The 22,869-nt window shown below is 43.3% G+C and overlaps 1 protein-coding gene across 3 annotated transcripts in view; it reads left to right on the top strand.

Moving 5' to 3' along the window:
* FRMD4A (FERM domain containing 4A) overlaps positions 1-22,869 on the top strand; it is a 401,265-nt gene that overhangs the window by 53,541 nt on the left and 324,855 nt on the right. Inside the window, exon 1 of one of the 3 annotated variants that reach the window (XM_083399426.1) lies at positions 4,372-4,581. The exons of the other annotated variants lie outside the window; for them this stretch is intronic. Within the exon in view, the coding sequence (XP_083255552.1) occupies positions 4,549-4,581 (33 nt within the window). The 5' untranslated portion in view covers positions 4,372-4,548. Of the gene's footprint in view, positions 1-4,371; positions 4,582-22,869 lie in introns of those variants that run through there. 3 annotated transcript variants of the gene reach the window in all.

Below are 22,869 nucleotides of genomic sequence, written 5' to 3'. Positions count from 1 at the left end.
GCTCTAGTATGCCTGCTGGATGTGCCTGGCCTTCCATGGAATCAGAAAACAGAAATTGTGAGGGCGAAGCAGGGCTGGGGCTCTGGCTCCGTGCGAAGCTCCAGTGGGAAGAACCTTTCCTTCAGTGACACATCTGTTTTGTGGAATACTTTTCCCAGAAAGGTTTTATGGCTCCAGGTTCCAACCCTTTCAAAATGTATTTATTTACAGTGGTACCTCTAGTTGCAGACACGATCCATTCTGGGGTGCCGTTCGCATCCCGAAAAGTCTGCAACCAGAGTGGTGCTTGATAGAACGCTTCTGTGCATGCATGAAGCACGCAGAATGCTTCTGCACAGACACACGCATTCGCAAGCTGAAAAGACTCAACATGAACCTAACGCAACACGAGGTATGACTGTACTTTAAAACGTTTATAGGCTGCATTTCTGGGTCTACCCAAAGCAGCTGACAAACAAACAAGCTACATGTAAAAAAATAAATATTACTAAAAGCCATGATAAAAACAGATTCACAGAGTTAAAAACAAAGACAGAGCTTCAATAACATAAAAGTATTTCTGCCTCCATCCAGGAGAAAAAAAATATAAATTAGTTTTTGAAATGCCTGAAGTGTAGCTGATGCCATAAGCAGTTCTACTGAGAGGGTGTTCAGAAGATATGGAGCCACCACAGAAAAGACCCTCTCACCTGCCTACAAACCTGGGAGGCAGACACATGGAGAGATTCCCTGATTAGGATCTCAGAGCATGGGCAACATGGTACGGGTGCAGGCAGCCCACCCGATAGCTTGGGCCCAAACCATTGCAGGCTTTAAAAGCTTAAAACCAACCCTTTAAATTGGGCTTGGAAATTTCGCTAGAAGCTAGTGTAGCAGGTACCCCTGTCAGGACTCTGGTGACCACATTTCAAATTGGCAGAAGTTTCTGGACCATCTTTAAAGCAGCTGCACAGGAAGTGCATGACCGTCATCTAGTCTGGACATGACTTCTTTTTCTTTCCCTAGGCCTGGAGTGGGCAAGATGTTAGGCATATTGTTAGACTACAACTCCCATCATCTCTGATCATTGACTGTGCTGCTAGGGGCTGTTGGAGCCTAGCAACATCTGGAGGGCAGCAGGTTACCCACCCACCTGCGGCTTAGATCTTTTGAGTGCTCATTTTTAGCACTCAAAGCTAAATAATAGTGGGATTGTTCTGTTTTATCTGAGACTGTGCTGCTGTTATTACAGTTATTTGTGGTTTTGCCTCTAGCCTGCTCTGGAAGTCTTTGGGCTGCAGTAACAGCAACAAATGCTTGTAGGAAGTAAAAATAACAAATCGGAGCATTATCTTCGCATATCCTGTGACCTCTGACAAGATGCTAGATGCATTTAATGAGAGATTTAATGGTCTTCCATGTTTTAGGGTATATTGGGGGAAATTAGCCATTTGGGAAAGATGCAGACCACAAAATGCTAGCTTCTCCGTCTCATTTGCAGCCATGCTATGGCTTGTTTGCCACTAGGGATACAAGAGAAATTAGATTCAGTTTACATGTAAAAGCGAATCTACCTAATTGTCACTTTGGGAAACAATATGCGAACTGAAATGCAGCCGTTCTTTGAAACGAGCAATTCTTTGACTTTTGCAAGGGAGTTCTCCCGCCAAGTAATTTGTACTGGAAAGTAAACCCTGCACATGAATTTATTCATTACTGAAAATAACATATAAAAATGCTTTATATTTTGGAAAAATCCTATGCAATATTGTGCATATAAGGTGAAGGTGCATTAAAAGATGTGTGTATTGGGATAAATTTGCACCAAAATGCATGTGGATTTTCATGAGGACTTTGGGGGTGGGGGGGAGAATTTGCAAACAGAAGTGGAAATGAGAACTGGATTTAAGATTGGCAAAATGAAAAACCAAAATTGACAGTTCACCCATCCCTGTTGTCACTAGAGTTGGCATCACAATTGGCAAAAAAAAAAAAAAAAACCAAACAGATTACAAGTTGTTTATTATTATTATTATTATTATTATTATTATTATTATTATTATTGAAGAAGAAGACTGCCTATTAGTGCACATTTCCTGGGCAGGTTACAGGACAGTAAACAAGAAGCAGGGAAATGATTTCTCCTCCCATCTCCCTGTAAATATACAGTATTTAGGATGGGGATGCCCTTAGGCTTTGATCCTAATCACACTTCATGTACAACATAGAAACTCCAGTAAAACCAAATGAATGACTCTAATGTCCAATATCAGTGAACGGCTGTCACTGTTAAGTGTTGCTGTTGCAAGTCTTGCATTGGATATTAATCCTGTTACTAGTCAGTAAATCATTATCAATGTAGTGGAGTCTTGATGTGCATGCATGTGATTTATTCTGCAGCACTTATTAGAGACTTGTAAGTACGGTTTGAATATAAATGACAAAGTGAGCTAAAAGAAATTGATATGTTTGATAACAGTTGCAAAAGCATTTCCTTTGCTCTGGCAAACGTGTCCGGGAGCTTGGGTTTGGTCAGATAGCTTTGCATTTCAATGAGGAGTTGCATTCATACTGGAAAATGGTTAAGAGCAATATCATTATTTTGGAATGCATATTAATGGTGCAGCAGTAGGTGGAACGCCTTAGCAACCCACAAGCGGCAAGAGGAAGATAGTGCAAAAAGCAAGAGCCTTTAGGGTGGAGAAGAAAAAGAATCCCAGAGTTAATAATCTAGTAGACAAACAGCATTGGAAAGGCGGGGGGGGGGGGGCAGATATCAAGACAACCCAGGCTGCTCTTAGAATGTCTTACTGTGCCTCTGGCTTTTTTCTTTTCTTTTCTTCTTTTGAAAAAGTGATTCTCTCATTTTATCGTCTCTTGGAAATAGTATCTTGGTAACATAAAGCTAATTCTGAGCAGTGGCCTCTCAGCATTGTGCAAAATAAGTCCATTGTTAATGTTAGGTGATGAACCTTCAACTAAGATTAGGCGATCCTTTATCAAATATTATTTGCACACTTGTAAAGCAGATATCAAGGTTTAATTTTGAAGATGCAGGAGTTTGTGCTTGCGCTGCTTACCTCCCCCAGTCTCAGGCAGGCGAGGGCAGAGGGAATGAGAGAAAGAGAGAGACTTTGTCTATGCTCAGATGCTTCTCGGTGTTTCGTGGATGAGTTCTGGCACTGCAGATAGGTTTTGATATTAACCCTTATAAAGCTTGTGTGAAAATACATATGCAGTAAGCCTGCAGCTTACGCACATTTAACTTGTACACATTCAGCTTTATGCACTTGGAAAAATTAAAAAACAGAAAGGGGCGGAAAGGGGGTGGGCATCTGGGGGGAAAGCCATTGCACCCAAAGTGTTTTGGCTTTAGGCGTCATCCCTAGCCTGTAACCTCTGTCTAAATTGAGGGCTTACAGTATTTTAAAGTGTGCATTAAAAAGTATATATTGGCCAAAAATAACATACAAAAATGCACTATGTTAATGGAAATTACTTGCAAAATGTTTATAGTAAAAAGGTAAAGGGACCCCTGACCATTAAGTCCACTCTGAGGTTGCGGCGCTCATCTCGCTTTACCAGCCGAGGGAGCTGGTGTTTGTCCGCAGACAGATTCCGGGTCATGTGGCCAGCATGACTAAGCCGCTTCTGGCGAACCAGAGCAGCGCACGGAAACGCTGTTTACCTTCCCGCTGGAGCGGTACCTATATATCTAATTGCACTTTGAAGTGCTTTCGAACAGCTAGGTTGGCAGGAATGTATATAGTAGAGACAAATTAAAACAATGATGTATAAATTAGCATAAATATGCAGTATAATGCTAATGGACTTTTGCAAATACTTTTTTTGCAATTGCAGACATGTGGAAATGTGGTGTACGGAATTTAAGAGAAACTGAAACTCACAGATTTATTCATTCTTAGTTCACTCCCCCCATTATATAATTGGTCCTCCAACTACTTTACCCTCCATACGTTGAGTGTTACCTGTATTCTTGAATTGAAGGCAGGTTCAGATTTGAATTGAAGGAAGTGTTCAGATTTAAGGCAAAAACAGATCCAAAGCACCCAGGAAACTTACTACTCAGGAGTTCTGGCAATCAGGATTTCCCTTTCCCTTTCCTTTGAATCCAGTTGATTGATAGGAGGGGCAGGGCTGCTTTCCGCTGGCCACAGATGCTCAGAGACAAGCCCATAGCTTCCACTTGTCCTGCGTGACCTGATCCCTCTGGTTTGCTTCAGATCTCCTGTTGCTGAACGCATTACGTAATAGAAGGAGCATTTGTCAGTGACTATAGTACGTAGCTGCAGGCACATTATGCACAGAGGGAGGGAGGGAGGGCGGCAGGGAGGGAGAAGGAGGCTTCTCTGGCCCCGTGTTCCTCACAGCGCAGAGTGAGGAGGAGTTGGAGGCAGGCAGGTCTGCTGCTGCTGCTGCCTCAGCTTCTCTGAGGGGAAGTCGCTGCTGGGTTTGGACATGGTTTCATTCATCATATGGGATACTTGAAGAAGAAAAAGAGAGAAACTAAGTTGGAGAAAAGAGGATTGGCATGAGGAAGAAAGCAAAATGGAAGGGCTTCTGTCTCCCATGAGAACCAAGGTAAGGAGATACATTTCAGTGCTTTCCCGGGGAGAGGAAGTGTGTGGAAGAGATGCCTCAGTTTTTGTCTATTGTGAATCTGTACTTTTGATTTAGAGGAGGACAGCCAGATAGCTGAAAGGAGGAGAAACCCCTCATTTTCCTCTTCCTCTGCTTCAGAGGGATTCCTTTGTAAAGGCTTTCTCCTCAGCCGCTCGCACTTTTCCTGTGGGTTTCCTGTCGGGATGCTTTTCATTGTGTTGTGTGGGAAGCAGGGACTGTGCGCACCCGGGGAGCTGTTCAGTTGAAAGGGTCCCTGCACATCATGCTGTGGGCTGTGTGGCTTATAATGATTATTACTATTACTGCTATTTGTGGAGGAACAGCATTTTTTCAGACAGCAGAATTGCAGTTAGGCAAGGAATCGACATGGCTTTTGTTTACTTCTATCTACTGCAAAAGCATTTTTGTGTGAAAGAGACCAAATTTGCGCTGGGAGACTGTGATGGGTTCAAGAGGCCATGCTCGAAGCGGGGCTTTATTTGTCCTTTGAGTTTTATGCTAGAAAGCTGCTCAATGATTTCTTTTAATGCAGTGAGGTTTAAGAAATAAAGAGAATGCCATAGAAGTGAAGTTTGTGTTAATCTTGATTTTACATTTACAACTCGTGGTAGCAGTTTGCTGAGGTGAAAATGCTGGTGGTCCACTAGTCATGTTGACATGCCTCTCACAAAGTTTGTTGAGTGACTGATCTAAATAAGGTGGACTAATACTAGTTGGTGTCATTTTTTTGTTTTGTTTAATGCTTTACAATGTGCTTTATAGGAGTGCTGTGTGGAAGGGCATTGCTGTCCCTGTTTGAAGTGACTTGAGACTAAGCAATAATGACTGGTTCAAAGCCACACAATGAACCACACAGTGGTGGAGGCAAGACTTGAACCCAGCCTTCCAAGAGGCAAGGGCGAAGCTGCTTTGGGGGAATGGGCACACCAATGCGCACGCACCTCAACAAAACCCCAGCATGGGCCCATATGTACATTATGTGTGTGCGTACATGGGAGAGAGAGCCACCTTGAAAAGTCCTCTGTCACAGTTAATGTGACCAAGAAACAGAAGTGTGTGAGTGAGTGCTATGAGGGTGGGAGTCGGGTTTATCCTCAGTGGCTCTGCTGGAGTTCTCTCAGTCGCGCCCGTGGCCTGCTGTGTGGAACAGAGTCAGCAGCAGACAGAACTGGCCCCAGGTGCTCCTGCAAGATACAGGTCCTGCTGTTCACAATGCAGGCATTTCACTAGTGCTCACACATTTGAAGCTGTGTGTGTCTTTAGTATGCTAGATTTATTTTGTTTAGCATGGATTGCATGCAGTTCAATAGGATCGTTGGCTTGTCTTAGCACATTCAGCTTTTTGGGAAGAGCCACGTGGACCCTGGTCTCAGAAACCAGGCAGTGTGTAGATGCCCATGCAGTTGACCACACGTTCAAGCCATTCCTAAGACTTTGCTCACATCGGTTTCCATAGTCAGCAGACTGAAAACAGAAACACCCTAGAAGAGAGCCAAGGGAGGAGAGGCTGGTTTTAGCTATTCTGAGTGAAATCTATCGAACAATAGCTCTTTCTGAAGTCACTCTGCCTCCAAACTACATCATGTCTCTCCCTAAGATTGGTTTATCAGGAGCAGTGTTTTCTGTACCAGCCCCGCCTCATGTCGCTTGATTCCCTTAGGCTCCCACTAGGCTCCTCCTCATCCCCCAACTACACACCTCCTGCCCCCTCATTTAGCTATGAGCTGCCCAGGGGAGGAGGTTGGCAGCGGTGGTCATGGAGAGGTAACGGGATTCTCCCTCTCAGCTGCCTCCATCCTCATCGCTCAGGACAAGCGCCAGCTCCTCCTCCTTCCTGAGCTCGGCGGCAGCAGTGCTGGTGGGGGGAATAGAGACATTCCAGGACCAAATCGCAAAACAGGATGGCTTCTGTCATTCTGGGACTGTCGCTGGAAAATCGGGACACTTGGAGGGGATGCAGTCCGATACATATACCTCCTTGGTGATCAAGTGGTGGGTTGTTGCAACCCATAGATGTGGGTTTCACAAACACCCTTTTAAAAGGGAATGAGAGGGAGTGGGAAAGGAGGATGAGAGAGAGGGGAAGAATGTGAGAACAGGACAGCTGTAGATAAAGACAGGAAAGGAAAAATTAATGCAACAAATAAAAAGTGGCTCAAATATTGCTGGTTATTGAGGAAGTGCAGCACAACGAGCCTGGAAAGGTTCAAGGCCACCGAATGAACACAGATACAAGTGCCTGTGGGGAAGAAGCTTCATTCCTAGAAGAAAGAGGTGCTGGGCCCCAAGTTCACCTGAAATGCCACCCGCTAGAACTGAAACGCTTCTGCCCCGTCTCTGATGTGTGCAGAGACTCTGGTTTCTCAGTGACGTCGGAAATGCACTCTGCACCTGGGGAACTTGAGCTATTTTTATTTCATGTGCTTCCGCCCTGTCTTCAGCCATTGAGAAACCTCTGTCAGGAGTGACCTATTGCACAAATAAAGTCCTGTCTTTCCAGGGCACACCGTTGTTGTTACCACAGTTGTTATGACTGCTGGCATTAAATAAATGTTAATTACAGTAGCTTCAACAGCATTGGAACAGCAATTTAAAAAGATAATACCCCAAGCTATTCATATAGACATGCAACCATGAATAAAATATTGTTTTTCTGAGTGGGTGATTCACCAATCACTTATCCTAATAGAATCTGATAGGAAGTAAAATAGCACAGCAGTGAATTGGTCCTTTAAAGGAAACTATGGAAACAGCAATCCACACCCTTTACTATTTGGTTTTTTTTTTCATACAGGTGCCAACAAGCCAACTCTTTTCATGTTGCCTTTATAGTCAATTTAATTACAAAGTATTATATGAATGATATAATGTTATACTTTCGTACAACAGCATAGTCCAGTGATTAGGAAAACAGTGTGTGGGTGTTTCAGTTTTGATTTTGAGTCTGGTAATTGTTGTCTAAAAGCTTGGGACTAAAATTAATTGATTGATTTTTGTTTTGTTTTGTTTAGCAAGTACATTCTTTCTATTCTTCAATAACAGGCTGTGTTGCCGGAGGCTTTTAGGAAGCTGGGCTTGATGTAGTAATCTTGGCTGAGAAAATGACAAAGAATATTATGGAGGAGGGAGAACATGGGACAATTATATCTTCTGAAACAATCTTAATAGGGCAATGCTTTTCCACCACCATTGTGACTGTTTTTCGATTTAATAAAAAATTGCCAGTTTTCTCAATTTACTGTTCTCTATGGACAAAATTATAATAGTGTTGGTGATAGTTCCACTGTGTGCTCATTTGTCCATTTCCTTGAAATGGTTGCCTGAGGCAAACTAGCATGATACTGATTTGCCATCTGGTTAACATCATAATTACTATTTGCTGTAAGTATGATATTGGGGCTGGGTGTCCTTTAATAATAAATATTCTCTGGACCACAAAGTGGACAGTTACGTGGAATAGGAATCAAAAGTGGACAGGTGTTACGTTACATTGATCAAGTTATTTAATGAAATGTGAGGATATGTTGATACCTAAATAGGAAAAGCAGATGATATCTATTAGCTATTTTAGGGGCGTCCAAGAGCTGGCTTTTTCTTACAGAACCAACCCAGAAATGCTGGCACCCCAAGCCCATGCCGTGGAGGTCTGTTGAAACGTCTAGCCAAGGCTCTGTCAGAAGTGCTGGGGAGGGCACAAGACCCTCAAAGGCTTAGTGACCTTTCCAAAGCACTGCCACAATTGTTCTTTGCACGGAGCACCCCAGAATGTTTGAGCAACATGAGGAAAATGGTCCATTTGAATTACCTGAGCACCCATCCCCCACGGGCCAGGGGAACCCAAGAGCCACCAGAATCTTGGAGGCATTTCTACTTGTTTCTAAAAAATTGCATTCCGTTTTTTGTAGGGCAGGGAAACATCAACTTGCCTGGTAGTGTTGTTGTTGTGAGGCTGAATGTAAAGCAGTTTGTAAAGCACTGTGTACTTTTAAAAAATCTAGGCAAATACTATATAATAACGATGATGATATTATACTTGGCAGTTACTTTGCGCTTGTACAAATAAATGGGATCAAAATTAAGGGAGGAGAATGGAAAGCTGACATTTCTTTCTGTGGAACCATATGGAGAGTGAGTATAATGTATATTTTTAAACTAATTTGCGTTCTCTTCAAAGTACTTAGCAGATGGCAAAAGCAAATGCTTGCATTTCATGAAAACCCAATGCAAATCCTGTAACCAAAAATGAAACCTTGTGGCTAATGTGTTTCCCTGCTAGTGCATTAGAAAAGGTGAAATTGAGTTTGGGGACGTTCCTGTTTCATGCTGACAGTGTCATACAGTCCTGGGCTGCTGTAGGTGGTAAAAGCAAGTGTAATAATAAGTGCCTTTAAAAACCACTCATTTGTCCACCTGCACTCCTTTCTAATTTATTCTTAGTCACTTTGCACTGGTGGCTTTAGCAGGGGTTACTGGGATGCTGGATTGGAACCCTGGGCCCACATTGGGCTTTCTTTGTTTTCAAAAATCAAGGTCACGGAAATGTATCTCAGTTAAATTGTTCATCTGCGTCTCTGCATCATTGCATTGTTTGTGCAGTTTGTGTGGTTGAGAAAAAGCATTATTTTTGACTAAAATCAGAAGCCTGATTATTCTAGAATGAAAGGGAATGGTGAGCATGGTTTATGCAAAAAGGTCTGTTAATTCTTGTGGCTAACTAACTACAGTGGTAACTTGGTTTACAAATTTAAGCTGTTCCGGAAGTCCGTTCTTAAACCAAAACCGTTCTTAAACTGAGGTGCACTCTCCCTAATGAGGCATCACACTGCCGGGGCCCTTCCACTGTTCGGATTCCATTCTTAGACTGAGGTAAAGTTCTCAAACCAGGACACTATTTCCAGTTTTGCAGAGTTTGTAAACCGAATTGTTCTTAAACCGGACTGTTCTTAAACCGATGTACCACTTTATTGCCATGTTTTCAGTAACTGGGTTGTGTGAAGAAATACTCTTAAAATTGTTGATCTATCTTGTATTTGGTTCAGGTAGGTAGCCGTGTTATATTTTATATAAATAAAAAATAAAAAATTGTCCAGTAGCACCTTAGAGACCAACCAAGTTTGTTCTTGGTATGAGTTTTCATGTGTGTGCACACCAAGAGCTGGGATTGATCTCCACAGCCCTTGAGCTCCCATGCCTTCTTTCAAAGTTCAGCCCTAGATCATGTGATTGATGAAGATGAGGGATCCGCTGTGCATGTCTGCTTTCTCACTTACAACCAGACAGGGAGTCCCTCTGTCTGCAGCTCCACCAAGTGCTGGTCTTCCAGCAAGCAGGCGCTGAGAGAGGATGTGACTACAGTTGGACTGGTCTGGCCAGGAGTCCAAAGCCATGAACTTGGTGGTGTGATCTGGAGCCAGCCATGGTCTCGCAGGGGGTTGTGAGGATCAAACCCTGTGTATTCCACCACCCAGTATTCAGAAGAATGGGATGCAGATATATGATGAATTATAAACGGATGTAAATTAGCCACTCTTCTCTAAGTCCTTGTTGTCCTTCCCCCGTCACTGGCCAGGCCCAAAGAGCCATGTGGCCGGTTCATCCTCTGCCTCCCAGGAAGCCAATTGTGGCAGGAGGGGAGTCTGTCCACCCTCATCCGTCAGCCCGTGAAGGAGCCGCTGCTCTGAAGCTTGCTTTCCTTTTCCCTCCTCATTCCTTTTCCCTTTTGTATCATATCTATTAGCTTGCGGGGTTCACTTAACATTTATTATACATATGGTGTATAATAAGGCTTTCATCCAGCCTTGAGGCCTGGCTCTTCCTTGATTATAAACTGGGACAAATAGGCCCCTTGTTTTCTGCTGATTTCTTTATATGTGTTATTTCACAAAGAACATATTTCAGAAGCAGATTTCATAGACCAGTAATTTGTTTGGTCAGTGGTTGCCTCACCATCTTCTTATGTTATGGCTACTTAATAACATAGTGACAGTTGTGAAATAAAGTGTGGAGGTAAATTGCACATCAAACAGTAATTGCATTATACCATGTAATAGTCTTAAGCACATTAAATCATGGGCCCTTAATGCATTTATACCTTAGGATCTTCATAATTGGCACATAAATATGCATGAGGTTAAGGAGAAGTGGCAGGATGTGGTGGTTTGATGGGCTGCCATGTGGAAAATGTAGTAGTTAAACAGAAGGCTCCATCAACACTGCGGCAACTTTTTTCAAATTGGTAGATAAGGATTGTACAAACTGATAAGTCACTAAAGTGAAAATGCCTGGTTTGGGGATAATCAAATGTAATTGGGATGCAAATCAATATTGTGCTACTGTTCCGTTGTTCAGTGGGACTCTGTAGTTCTGTGCCTCTTGGGCAGGGCCGGCCCACCCACAAGGCAAGGTGATGCAACCGCCTCAGGCAGCAGGATCCACAGGGGCAGCAGATCTGGCCTTGTTATGTACTGGGTGGAATATGATCCAAAATGCAGCAGTCTGATTGGTCCTAGAACAATAGGATTCAGAATGCAGCAGTCTGATTGGTCCTAGAACAATGCAGCAGTATGACTGGTCTGCAGGAGCCACCCACCTCCAGATGGAAGTGAATCCACAACCTGATTGGCCTACAGGAGAATTCCGGAATTAGCCAATCACGTGCAGCCCATTGTGTAAATAATGTATATAAAGCAGATGCTTTGGGGAAACTTTCATTCCTCCTCACCACTATGAGCTGAATAAAGAGCATGAAATCCACTCTCGACTCAGAGTATATTTCAGGCCTGCAAGGAATGCGTTGCCCACTGTTGTTGCCGCGGTGGCAGCCATAGCTGTTTTGCCTTCCTTGGAGGCCAGATCTGTCATGTCCTCTGCTCCCCCCCCCCCCCGCATGCCTCCTCTACAGCAGCCTCTTGGTAAATAGGAGGCCTAAGGAGGAAATGGCTGCCCTCTCCTGGGTCTCCTAGGGTCTGCACCTACCTGGTGTGATTCAGAGCAGCCCCTGCCCCCACCACAGCCTTTGATTCCCACTTCAACCATTGGGTTAGGCTGATTTGATTCTCCCCCTTGTTCCCCAGGTAGATTTCCATTCCCCACCATTTTGTGGTTTGCCTCAGGTGCCAAAAAGTCTTGAGATAGTCCTGCTCTTGGCCCATATCACAAGGGATCCATGGCTGCCACTGGCCCATGCCACTTCCTCAGTCGCACGTGACTTGTGTGGGGCTGTCGCTGTGTTCCACTTGCTGGAACCAGGGATGCCACAGATATCTGTGCTTTTCTGCTTCCGAGGTGCAAGCTGCATCTCTGTTGTTCAGATAAATGCTCAGACAGGCATCAGGTTTAAGAATGTGATTGTGAGGGAATAAAAGGGATGGCTGTCTGCACCATCTGCAGGGCAATTAAGTTATTGGTTTTGCTTCTAAAGTGCATGCCATACACAAAAAGTGTTCAGGTCTGCATTAGTTTGATATGCTTTCAAACAGGAGAAATGATGCGCAATTAAGCCATTTGTGAGTAAAAGCAATATACATGCAAAATCAAACAATGAGTGGGGTCTGCGTGGCTAAATAATAATAATATTGGTGTGTATGGGCGGGGTGGATTCTTGACCCAGCAGAAAAATGTTCCAAACCTGCATTTCCAGTATGCAGGAAGGCAGCAACGTTTTCTGATTCACCCCGCCCTTGCTACAACTTCAGTAGAGAAGTCTGCCTTAGCTGTGTGTCAGACCATGGGAGACGTGGACTTGAGATGGAATCTGAAAATGGCCTTGTTGGCCATTGGGAACTCTCCCTGGTGCTGTGTCCACTAGTATGCCTGGCATTTTGCTCTGTGGGCTCCTCTACAGGACCAGAACTGGAGATGCCTTTCAAAGTAAGCTGGGTGTCCTTCTCTTGATCACCCCCGAGGAATCCGGGGTCCTGAGAAGCATTGTTTGCAACGTTTGCCATTCTTGGCAGCTCACCAGCCATTCAAACCCCCTTGATTGTCTTCTTGCTTTGCAAGGTCCATTTGCATCATTGAGAGGAAGAATGGGGCTGCCTTCCCTGTCTCCTCCTGCTTCCTATCTGAGGAGTCGTATCCTAGGGTTGGGGCCCAGACACTGTAACATTACACAGCAGCTATTTCAAAGGAGGCACAAGAATGAAGGCTTATGCTGAGTTAGAGTTTACTCTGAAACTTCTCCTACAGTGAAATTTGAGAAGATGTGGAGGTTCTTTCCCCCGCAAAATCTCCAAGGAATTTAAGGGGAAGCAAAAAGAGCAATGTCACCCGTCAATGGAAAGACAATGCCATTGATTAGACTCCTTACAGAACAAGCGAAGAGGACCTTGCATGTGTTTGCTGGGATTGAAGATGCCATGTTTGGTGCCTTGAGACACACCCCAAAATGGAGATTTGCCTCAAGTGCCTAAGCTCTGAGGACCTGCAGAGCACCTATGCTTCCTCAAAGTTATGCAATAAAAGTGTGTTAGAGCATTTTCTATATTTTGTCTTGTGAGCAACTAGACATTTTTCTTCTCATGCCATCTTTGTAGATCTTGTTCAAGTATAGGCTCTTCCTTCATCACAAATCAGTGCCAATCTGATTTTTAAAAAGTGCCAAGGGTAAAATTCCTTGGCAATTCCTGTCAATGTGCCACATACCAGTCAGTCTATAAACTTGGGTGTGTCTCTCCTCACCGGCTTTTTCTATACAATTAATCTCACATACAGCGCCAGCTGCAGGTCTTCACATAGACAATGCTACCTCCAGTATTGTTATAACACCCCCCCTCGCGCGGCAGGCTTGGAGGAGTAAAAGCAGCTGTGCAGAAGGGAGAGAAAGAAAAGTGACACATAAATGGTAATTAGTTTATTTCCCTTGAAAATTCTGCCTTTTAAAATTTTGTTTTATAATCTCCGGCCTCTCACAGCACCTCTTAATCCCCAATGCTTTGCCATCAGCAAATACTGCTGGCAGCAGCAGGAGCATTCCAGCTTCTTTGCTCTTAGCCTTTCCCAAGGCTTGCTGCTGAATTTGCAATGAGCACCTGGCTTAAAAGCATGCAAAATGAGCTGGCCCAGTGCTTCCTCCCTCATCTTCTTTGAGAAAAACAGAAAGGGGTTTTTTTGAAGGGGGGTGTTGCTTGGTGGTTCTTTTTTCTTCCTTCCTTTTTTGCATTGTACTGTTTTTTGTTTGTTTGTTTTGTCCTTCAAAGCTGCCGTCTCCTTCTGGACCATCTCAAAGGGCTGAAAGAACTTTCAAATGGACTTTTCTTCTCTCCCCACAAATGCTCCCTGACTGTAAATGGAAATTAATTATCATTAATTTCACTAATTATCACTAAGCTCTGCATCCACAGATAATGAGTTTTTAGTGTTGTGTACCAAAGAGTTGAGCAGAGGTTGAGCAATAAAAACTGTAATGTTTAGATACAGCACATAAACCTCTAAATGGAGCTGTTTTGTATTACCAAATCTTATTACCATTATCAGTTTATTTATAGGTTCTAGGATTAGCAAAATCCCATGTTGGTGTTCGTTGCTGAGAACCTGTTTTTCAAGGACTCTGTTAGCCTTCTAAAGTGTGTGCTTGCTGTCTTTGTAGTTTGAACCTCCTCTAAAGAGCTCAGCATGGCCTGTGTGAAGATTAGAGGTGGGGGGAGAAATTTGATTTAGGGGAATCTACCCACTATGCACTTTGTGAAACACAGCTGCCCTTTAAAATTTGCACTTTTCTGAATTTTGCAATGTAGCTCTCCAGCCAAGTAATATGCACAGAAATTCATCCACTAGAGTAAAATCTGCATAAGAAAGCATCTTTTAGTGAAAATAACACAAGAATGCATCATATCAGGGAACATTGCTTTGCATAACTTAGCAATACCTAGGAAAAAATATTTTATATTATAAGCAATCATTATGAAGCTGTGGCATTTGTTCCAGAGTTGTGTGAAAGTTGACCTGCCTTATCCGCTAAGTGCTTTAATGCTAAGTGCTGTAATATTAAAGAGCCTCTAATAACCAGGTGCGGGGGCGGGGAATAGCAAAAGGGTAGGTAGATAATTGCCTTGATGTCCTGTTTGTCAGCTTCCCAGGGGCATTTTACTAGCCAGTGTTGGAAACGGTGTTGGAGAACTTTGTCAGATCTGGCCAGTAACTTCTTACATTCTTATTGTGCTTTAGATTACCTGTATGCAGGCAGATTAGATTATGAGGTATTCAATTATTCTAATGCGTTTCCCCATCACTTATCGAAAGAAGTCCGATATTTTTGAGGAGCAGATTTGTTGCACAAGACCTCCCAGTCAATTATAAGTGTGCAAACTGAACCTGTTGGTATGCAAATGAACCCCACCCAAAATGGCAATGGTCTGGAAGTGCCCTTAACATTCAGAATTAATCTGGAGTTAGTGTTGTAATACCTGCATTCCAAATAGTTGTATTCTAAATCTTACTCCAGCACCCATACCTCTCTAACCCCTTCTGGAATATGAGTCAGGAGTGGTTGGTAGGGTGCAGCATGTGTTGAGGAGCAGGGCAGAGCAGTAGCAAGGTCAGGATGCGAGCGGGCGGCCCTTACAGGATTCCTGGAATAGTGTGCCAGTGAGCCTGCCCTGCCCTGCCTCGTACACAGCAGGGATGCTATCCTGACCCTCCCCTTCATAGTACTAGAACTCACAACACCAGTTCTGCCAAAGGCATCACATAAGGCAAGTGGCAGGTTACAGGAATGAGCTGGTATGTGAGAGCTTACATACATGGCTAAGCATGAGCTAAGACATGGATTCAACAAGCAACACACATTGATCCTGTACCTGACTTCTGGTGGGCACAGTTTCAGTGGGGTAAATGGCTGGAGCCCCAGGACTGGGAGAGCAAGGAGGCCCTCTTCAGGTAGGTTGTCCCTGTAAGGTTTGTTCGCACTGGTGGTGAATCTCCATGTCCATGGTGAGGGGAGACAGGGCTGTCTTGGCATCAGACTTACCGTTAGCTACTTCCCAGAAGGGATAGGCTCTTGTCTGACAGGACGAAACCAAGAACTAGGCACCTGCAGAGGGACAAAGGTAGAAGATTTCTCTGCTGATGCACTTAGGCCCTCCCTGTGGTCCAGATCTCCATCCCCCAAACCACTGGGCCATTCCCCAGGATCAGACACCTCCAACAGCCAATAATTGGTGTCCTGAAAACCACTGGGACCCTCTTCAAGGTCTTCCAGTGCCCATTCTCTGAGCTTCTCCCACCCCCTTCTCCAGATCTGACCACTTCCTCCATGGGACTGATGGCCAATGCTGCTACTGAGAGGCCAGGTCTGTGGCACCACTGCTGCCTGCCAGCTCCTTCCATTTAGGACTAAGCCAAGGTGGTTCTGCTGCATGTCCTTGGCCAAACACAGGGGTTTTAAGCAGAGGTTGGATAGCCATCTGTCATGGATGCTTTAGTTGAGATTCCTGCATTGCAGGGGGTTGCACTATATGACCCCTGGGGTCCCTTCCAATTCCACAGTTCTGTGGGAAGGCTAGATGCAGGCTGTGCGCAATTTGGTGTCTTCCTATTTATTTATTTATTTATTTATTTATTTATTTATTTTCTATACCGCCCTATATCGGAAGGTCTCAGGTTAAGTTATATTGTCATTGCCCATTCTAGCATATAATAGGCAAGTACTCTGGATGCTCTTGAAAGGGAATGCAACCAATATCCCATTCATGTTGGCAGAAGAACAGTATTATACAGAAACCAGAAGCTGTGATGACTCCGATGACCCTGGAGGCTTCTGCTCCAGTACTGAGCAGTGTTCATGATTATTTCTGAACATTCTGAACAGAACATATCATTTGTACAATTCAGGTACTTAATGAATAAGACTTTCTTCTCATATAAATCCGCACAAGAATACTTAACATTTCTATGTTGGCGAGAAGGCATTTGTCTCCCTTATGGTTCAAAGCAACTCATGTGCGTAGTTTCATTCATCTTTGCAGCATTTCCAGAAGATTGTGGTTAAGGATCTTGGTCAAACTCGTGAGGTGGTCTCAGAAAGCTACAGTTTCTCAGCCTTTCTGCTGCCACCTTCATCTGCCATGTGGGGATAATAAAAAGTACAGAGTTGTTGTGAGGAAAGCTCCTTTATAGTGTTCCATGTGCTATAGAAAGCCTATGCATCATTGCCTAAAATGAGCTACTGGGTGCGATTTGAACCACAGTCTGCTAGATTTTCCTTTCCCGCATTTACAGCACAATCCCCTGCATAGTTTACTCAGGAATTAATTCCCACTCTGTTCAATGGGGTTTACTCTCTAGGAAGTGTGTTTGGGATTAGTTATGGGCAAGCCTATCAGTTTTGGGGTTCTCTCAGTTTCTCATTTTTCCAATGTTAAGTCCAGTTTTCAACAATTCCACATCAGTTTGTGTTTTTATTTTTTTATCCTCATGAACCAGCATTTTGGTGCAAATTTATCATAATAGCATGATAGTATGCAGTTCCTCCAAACTTCAGAACAAATTCCACAATAAAATGCATTTTTTGTATGTTATTTTTACCAATATTTGCTTTTTTATGCACACATTACCCTAGTGGTTTGTTGTTGTTTTTTAATGTACACATTACCTGGTTGTATAACTGAATTGCAAGATTCATAGAACTGTGATTTTTGAAGCATGGCTGTGTTTCAGTTATTGTACTGTTTCAGAAAGTGCAAATTAAGTAGGCTCACCTTTAAATGTGAACTGAATTGAACTTCTCCTAAATTCCTATTTGGGATTGCAGTATTCCTAAATGCATTTACTAGGGAGGAAGCCCCAATGAACACCGTGGAACTTAGTAAGCATGCATACAGTTACACTTCCAGCCACTGTGCTACACCAGCTCTGTCCACAGTTTCATTGCCTTTGACTAGGCTTATGCGAATTTACACCCATTGTAACCTAGGGATAACACCATGCAGATCTTCCATCCCCCTTCACTCTGCTCTGTTATTACGTTGAAATTCAGTTCAGCCCCTGACTGAGGTCTTGGCCTGCCATACCCACTTATAAACAAATCTGTTTGAAAGTTTAATTACAAGCCTGGCTTCATTGGTAAGAAGCAATCTTCTTTAATTACATGCTTTATCAAACCTGGTGATTTAGAGCTGTATAATAATTTCTTCTAAAAGCACTGGGCTTTTCTCTAAAATTTTCTAAGGGCTATGTTTTTTGAAGCATGAGTAGATCTCATGTGTGTTTACCATTTATGACCACCTTGGTTGCCATGAATGACTAAATGCATGAGTGTGGATACCCTCATGAATACATTTTGTGAAGGTTCAAAAACTAAGAAATAAGCCCAAGGGAAGGGGACAAAAGGCTTGGCAATCACCTAAATGTGTTTGTCAGCATTCATTTGTGTATGCCAGAGGTGAGTATGCATCATATTTTTCTGACATTCGCAAAATGCAGCTGAGATTGTCAACAGTGGTCCAATTGGTTTCAGACTTCAGGGCATAGGTCTGGAGGGACCCAAAGGGCGGCCTCTTTGGAGGTTCGGTTCTGGTGCCCCTGCCCAATGAAGCAAAGAGCCATATGCACAAAGGGGTCTGAATAAACACGGTAAGTGCAGCACCCCAATTTCTGTGTGAGGGTTTTTTTAAATGTAAACTGTGGTTGCTTTAGTCCATGTTCAGCTTGCAAAGCAACATGCTCTGAGCACCACTGCAATGGCACGGTAGATGTGGATTCAGCTACTGCTGGATTGCACATTGTAGTGATAGCATAACTTTTTCTGCTCGTGCTGAGATACTTCATTCACAGGTCGAAAAAGAGAGAGAGGGAGACGTCTGAATTACTATGAGGAGCTTTTGAAGGGGGGGGTTAAGATGTGTTTAAAAGCAATCCTGGGATCATAATAGTGAAACATTTATTCCTCCTAGTGATACAACAATAACAAAATGATATTTAGGGGAGGAAATGGAATAAAATGCAAAATGCATTATTAGATTTGTACCTGTCTCCTGGGTATGAAAATTACTTGTAACAGAACACTGCTGTTTCTACTACTACTGTGAAGAAGGAATAAGCATACGGAAGGTCACATACACAAATTTCATTCCTGAAAGCTGATACTTTTCTAACCTCTCGCTGTTCACAATGAACCTGTCTAAAAGTGCATTGTACTTCAGAAACAGTAACCTAATTCACATCAGGAAAAGATCTCACAAAGGGAACAGAGAAGACTTTATTTTAATGCCAGTTTGGGATTCTAAAATGATGATTTTCTTTTTTAATCTGTGTGTTTCTCCCTCTAGAGAGAATCTCCACATTGTCATGGCTTTTCACTGGTAAAATCTCTCACCACGGCCACCACCAGTACTTTAAAGCTATCATGGCTACGTATTTTGTACATGCAAGTGCATGCAGTGGAGCCTCTGTGTCTTTTTATTTTGAGAAGTGTTAGGAGGGATGGATGCTTCACATTTTCTGTAAAGTATTCCAAATCACTCTCCCCACCCACCCACTGGCTTCCCTGAAAAGAAAAAGGTTGTCAGGCTGCTCTCTCCCACTCTCCAGACTCCTGGATTGGCTCTTCTCAGCTGGGATGTGGTGATGCTGAGGTGACCATTGCCTGTTCCAGTTGCCTTAGAACTTGCTCAGTCCAGAAAGGTCTCCCAGCCTTGCCTGCTTGTACAGCTGTGCCCATTCAGTCAAACAGAGCAGATGCTGCTCAGTTTGCACCTTGCCACCCTGGATACTTTACAAAATGGTTGGCTTAAACCCTGAAGCAGAATTAGATGGCCTAGTGACCAACATTTGAAAATCCAGGCACAGTTCCAGACAGGGGGCTCTGTGAAGATGGTAGCAGTTGGATAGACATCAGAGTGCCTCTAGTCTCTAGATTTTTAAACAGAGCTGATGGGAAGCTCAAGTATTTTTCTCCCCCTGACGTAGTGTTTCTGCCTTCGTCAGCCTATTTTATCTGGATTCATTCATGTTGCATTCTTAAAGGAATATTGAAAGGGGAAATGTTAAGGCTGTTTTAAAATTTGCTCTATGTTTGCAACTTCTGACATTTGAAAAGCCTACTTACCTTGCACTAATTAAAGTAAATAATCATCAGAGAGCTGATCTTTTGCCAAAAGCTCTGTTTTGATCTAGTAGCTCAGCTCTAGCTTACCTTGCTTATAGTAATTCCCATTCCCATTGGTTTGGTTCACTCATAACAATAAGCCATGGTTTGCTTAAAAACTACGAGTTAACTACATGTTGTCCCACAGATGATGAAGCAAACTTTTTGTTTTTGCTTTGTGTCTTTGTAGCATGGAGAGATCCGGGGTGGAATAGCCAAACAAACCCTTGCTAAGGAAGGGTGCTGAGTTCACCCATAATGCCAAACTACTGTATAGTTAAAGCAAGCACAGAACATAGTTGAGTTCCACCCACTATCAATAAAATCTAGTCAAAACAAAATAAAGCAGTGTAATCTTGACAATAGGACAATCTCATGCCTAGAAAGCTTTTATCAAAAGACATTTTTCCAGAGCCTTCTGAAATCTCTGCAGCATTTCCATATGATGCAGATCTGAAGAGAGAGAATTTGAAAGCTGTGAGGGCTCCCTGGAAAAATCTTGTTCCCTCATGGCCACTTGAGGAGCACTTCATTGATCTCAATGTGTGGCCCAACAAATAGCTTTGGCCAAAAACTTTACAGGTTGAAATCAGCATATAAAGCATGCCTCTCCCATATCAGTCTCTGCAGCGGTTTGACTTGACCCGCAAAGGAGCAATCCTCCATTGTCCATCAAGGCATGAAGATGCCAATAACACTGGGTCCAGAAACAGACTGGCAACCGTTGGAGCCGGTATATGAATGATGTGACCACTTTGCCCCATCAGGCCCCTAGCAGCTGCATTTTGGACCAGCTGAACTTTCTGAACAATCCTCAAAGGCAGCGCCAGATAGTAGTTTAATCTGGATGGAACCAGGATATGTGGCTATTGCTAGAATAGTCTTGATCTAAGCACCCACCTGCTAGAAATCACAACCCAAAGAGTTCAGTGGAGAGTCACTTTTAGAAACCAGCCCAGGCCCTCTTGGCAACCTCCTCCTCTCAGTCATGCTGCCCACTGCCTAAGATCAGCAGAAGAGGTCCTTCTCTGGGTCCCAGCTAGAGTGGAAGCACATTTGAATGGGATTGGAACCTTTTCTGTGGCTACACACAATTTGCATCCAGTTTACTTGAATGAATAAAGTAAAACACACAGATGTAGTTTTGTTGTAAACATTATTAAGGGACTTTACGTATTAACAGAAAGCTATCGGGTGTCATGTCATTAAGAAACTAAGTGCTATCAAGTGCCATTAAGAGTGATTAAGTTGGCTAATTAAAATAATATATGGACTCTGCATGACTGCTTGTATCTGGTGAGCTGCTCTGATTAGCCTTATGAACCTCACTACTATGAAAACCTGTGTTTGCAGATTTCTGCATGCAACAGACAGCGAGAGGGAGACAGAGACAAGCAGACCCAAGGGGGGGCAGGGAGGGGAAATGCCTGCAGGGCCCTTTGCCCCTGGCATTTGTTGTTTTTTTTTAAAGAATTTTTATTGGAAATTTGGAAATTACAGAAAAAAGAAAAAAGAAGAAGAAGAAACAATAAAAAGTTTGTAAAATCATACATTGCAATTACAATAAAAAAGCAATACAACAATACAAAAAAAGGACAACACATTAGACACATACATCCAATATTCCATATCTTTACCTTTCATTAACTTGTTTCATCAACCTCCTCACACCTCCCTTTTTTGTATTCTATTTCAATTAACTATTTCAGCAAATTCTTTCCATCTTACTCAATTTTTGTTCTATAATTTATCTTAACGGCCTAACCTTAAATTTTTGATTTTATCCCATTATCAATTCACTTTTACTTAATTCTTTATTACATTTCTGCTAAAACCATATAACTTCATTCCAGCATCCTTCTAACATTCATTAATTTTGCAGTATTTCTGTAAATAATCTTTAAACTTTTTCCAGTCTTCTTCCACCGACTCCTCTCCCTGGTCTCGGATTTTGCCAGTCATTTCCGCCAGTTCCATGTAATCCATCAGCTTCATCTGCCATTCTTCCCTGGTAGGTAGATTTTGTGTCTTCCAATACTTTGCAATAAGTATTCTTGCTGCTGTTGTGGCGTACAAGAAAAAAGTTCTGTCTTTCTTTGGCACCAGTTGGCTGACCATGCCCAGGAGAAAGGCCTCTGGTTTCTTCAGGAAGGTATATTTAAATACCTTTTTCATTTCATTATAAATCGTCTCCCAGAATGCCTTAATCTTTGGACACGTCCACCAAAGGTGAAAGAATGTACCTTCAGTTTCATTACATTTCCAACATTTATTGTCGGGCAAGGGATAGATTTTTAAAGCTTGACTGGTGTTATGTACCACCTGTAGATCATTTTCATTAAATTCTCCTTTAAGGCATTACATGCCGTAAACTTCATACCTGTGGTCCATAACTGTTCCCAGTCAACCATCATGATATTATGCCCAACATCTTGTGCCCATTTAATCATAGCAGATTTCACCGTTTCATCTTGCGTGTTCCATTTCAGCAACAAGTTATACATTCTTGACAAATTTGCCCCTGGCATTTGTAAGAGTGGGAGATGCTGGTGCCAAATAGGAGCCAGAAGGCAGATAATTTATGCTGGAGTGCCAAGCGGTTCTGTAAGATCTCCTGCTTTGTTATCTCACTTCTCTCAACGAACAGGAGAAGGAAAGGGACAATGGGGGCAGCAGGCAAGCTGGAATCAAACCTGCCAAACGTCAAGTCACCCAACCTCTGAAGCAATTTTGGAACAATACAATGGAGCACGGGAACTTAGCTCACAGAAAACATGAATATTTTTAATCACCTATGCAGTGGTTTTCAACCAGTGTGCCGTGGCACCCTGGGGTGCCTTGAATGATGGTCGGGGTGCCGTGGGCAACATTGGTCTCTGTCCCTCTTTCCCCTCCTCCCTCCTCTGATGCCCTCTCGCGTCTCTGCCCCTCATAGGATTGCACAGCCCTGACTACAAGTTACCCAGGTGAATTGTGTCTCTGGGGCTGACCAGGGGGTGCTGGTTGCCAGGAGCTGAAGCAGCCTCGGAGTAGGCAAACAAGTGGGCAGCAAGTCCTTGCTGTTGGGAATGGACAGACAAGTCCCAGTTCCCTGTGGGGCAGTGTGAGGAGGCACCTATGGGGGGGCAGCTTAGAGACCAGGGGCTGCCTGGAGGACTCCCAAG

The sequence above is a fragment of the Podarcis tiliguerta genome, assembly GCF_965153285.1.
Source record: "Podarcis tiliguerta genome assembly, chromosome: 10".
NCBI lineage: Eukaryota > Metazoa > Chordata > Lepidosauria > Squamata > Lacertidae > Podarcis > Podarcis tiliguerta.
The sequence above is the reverse complement of the archived record's forward strand: the minus strand, read 5'-3'. Positions and strand labels throughout refer to the sequence as shown.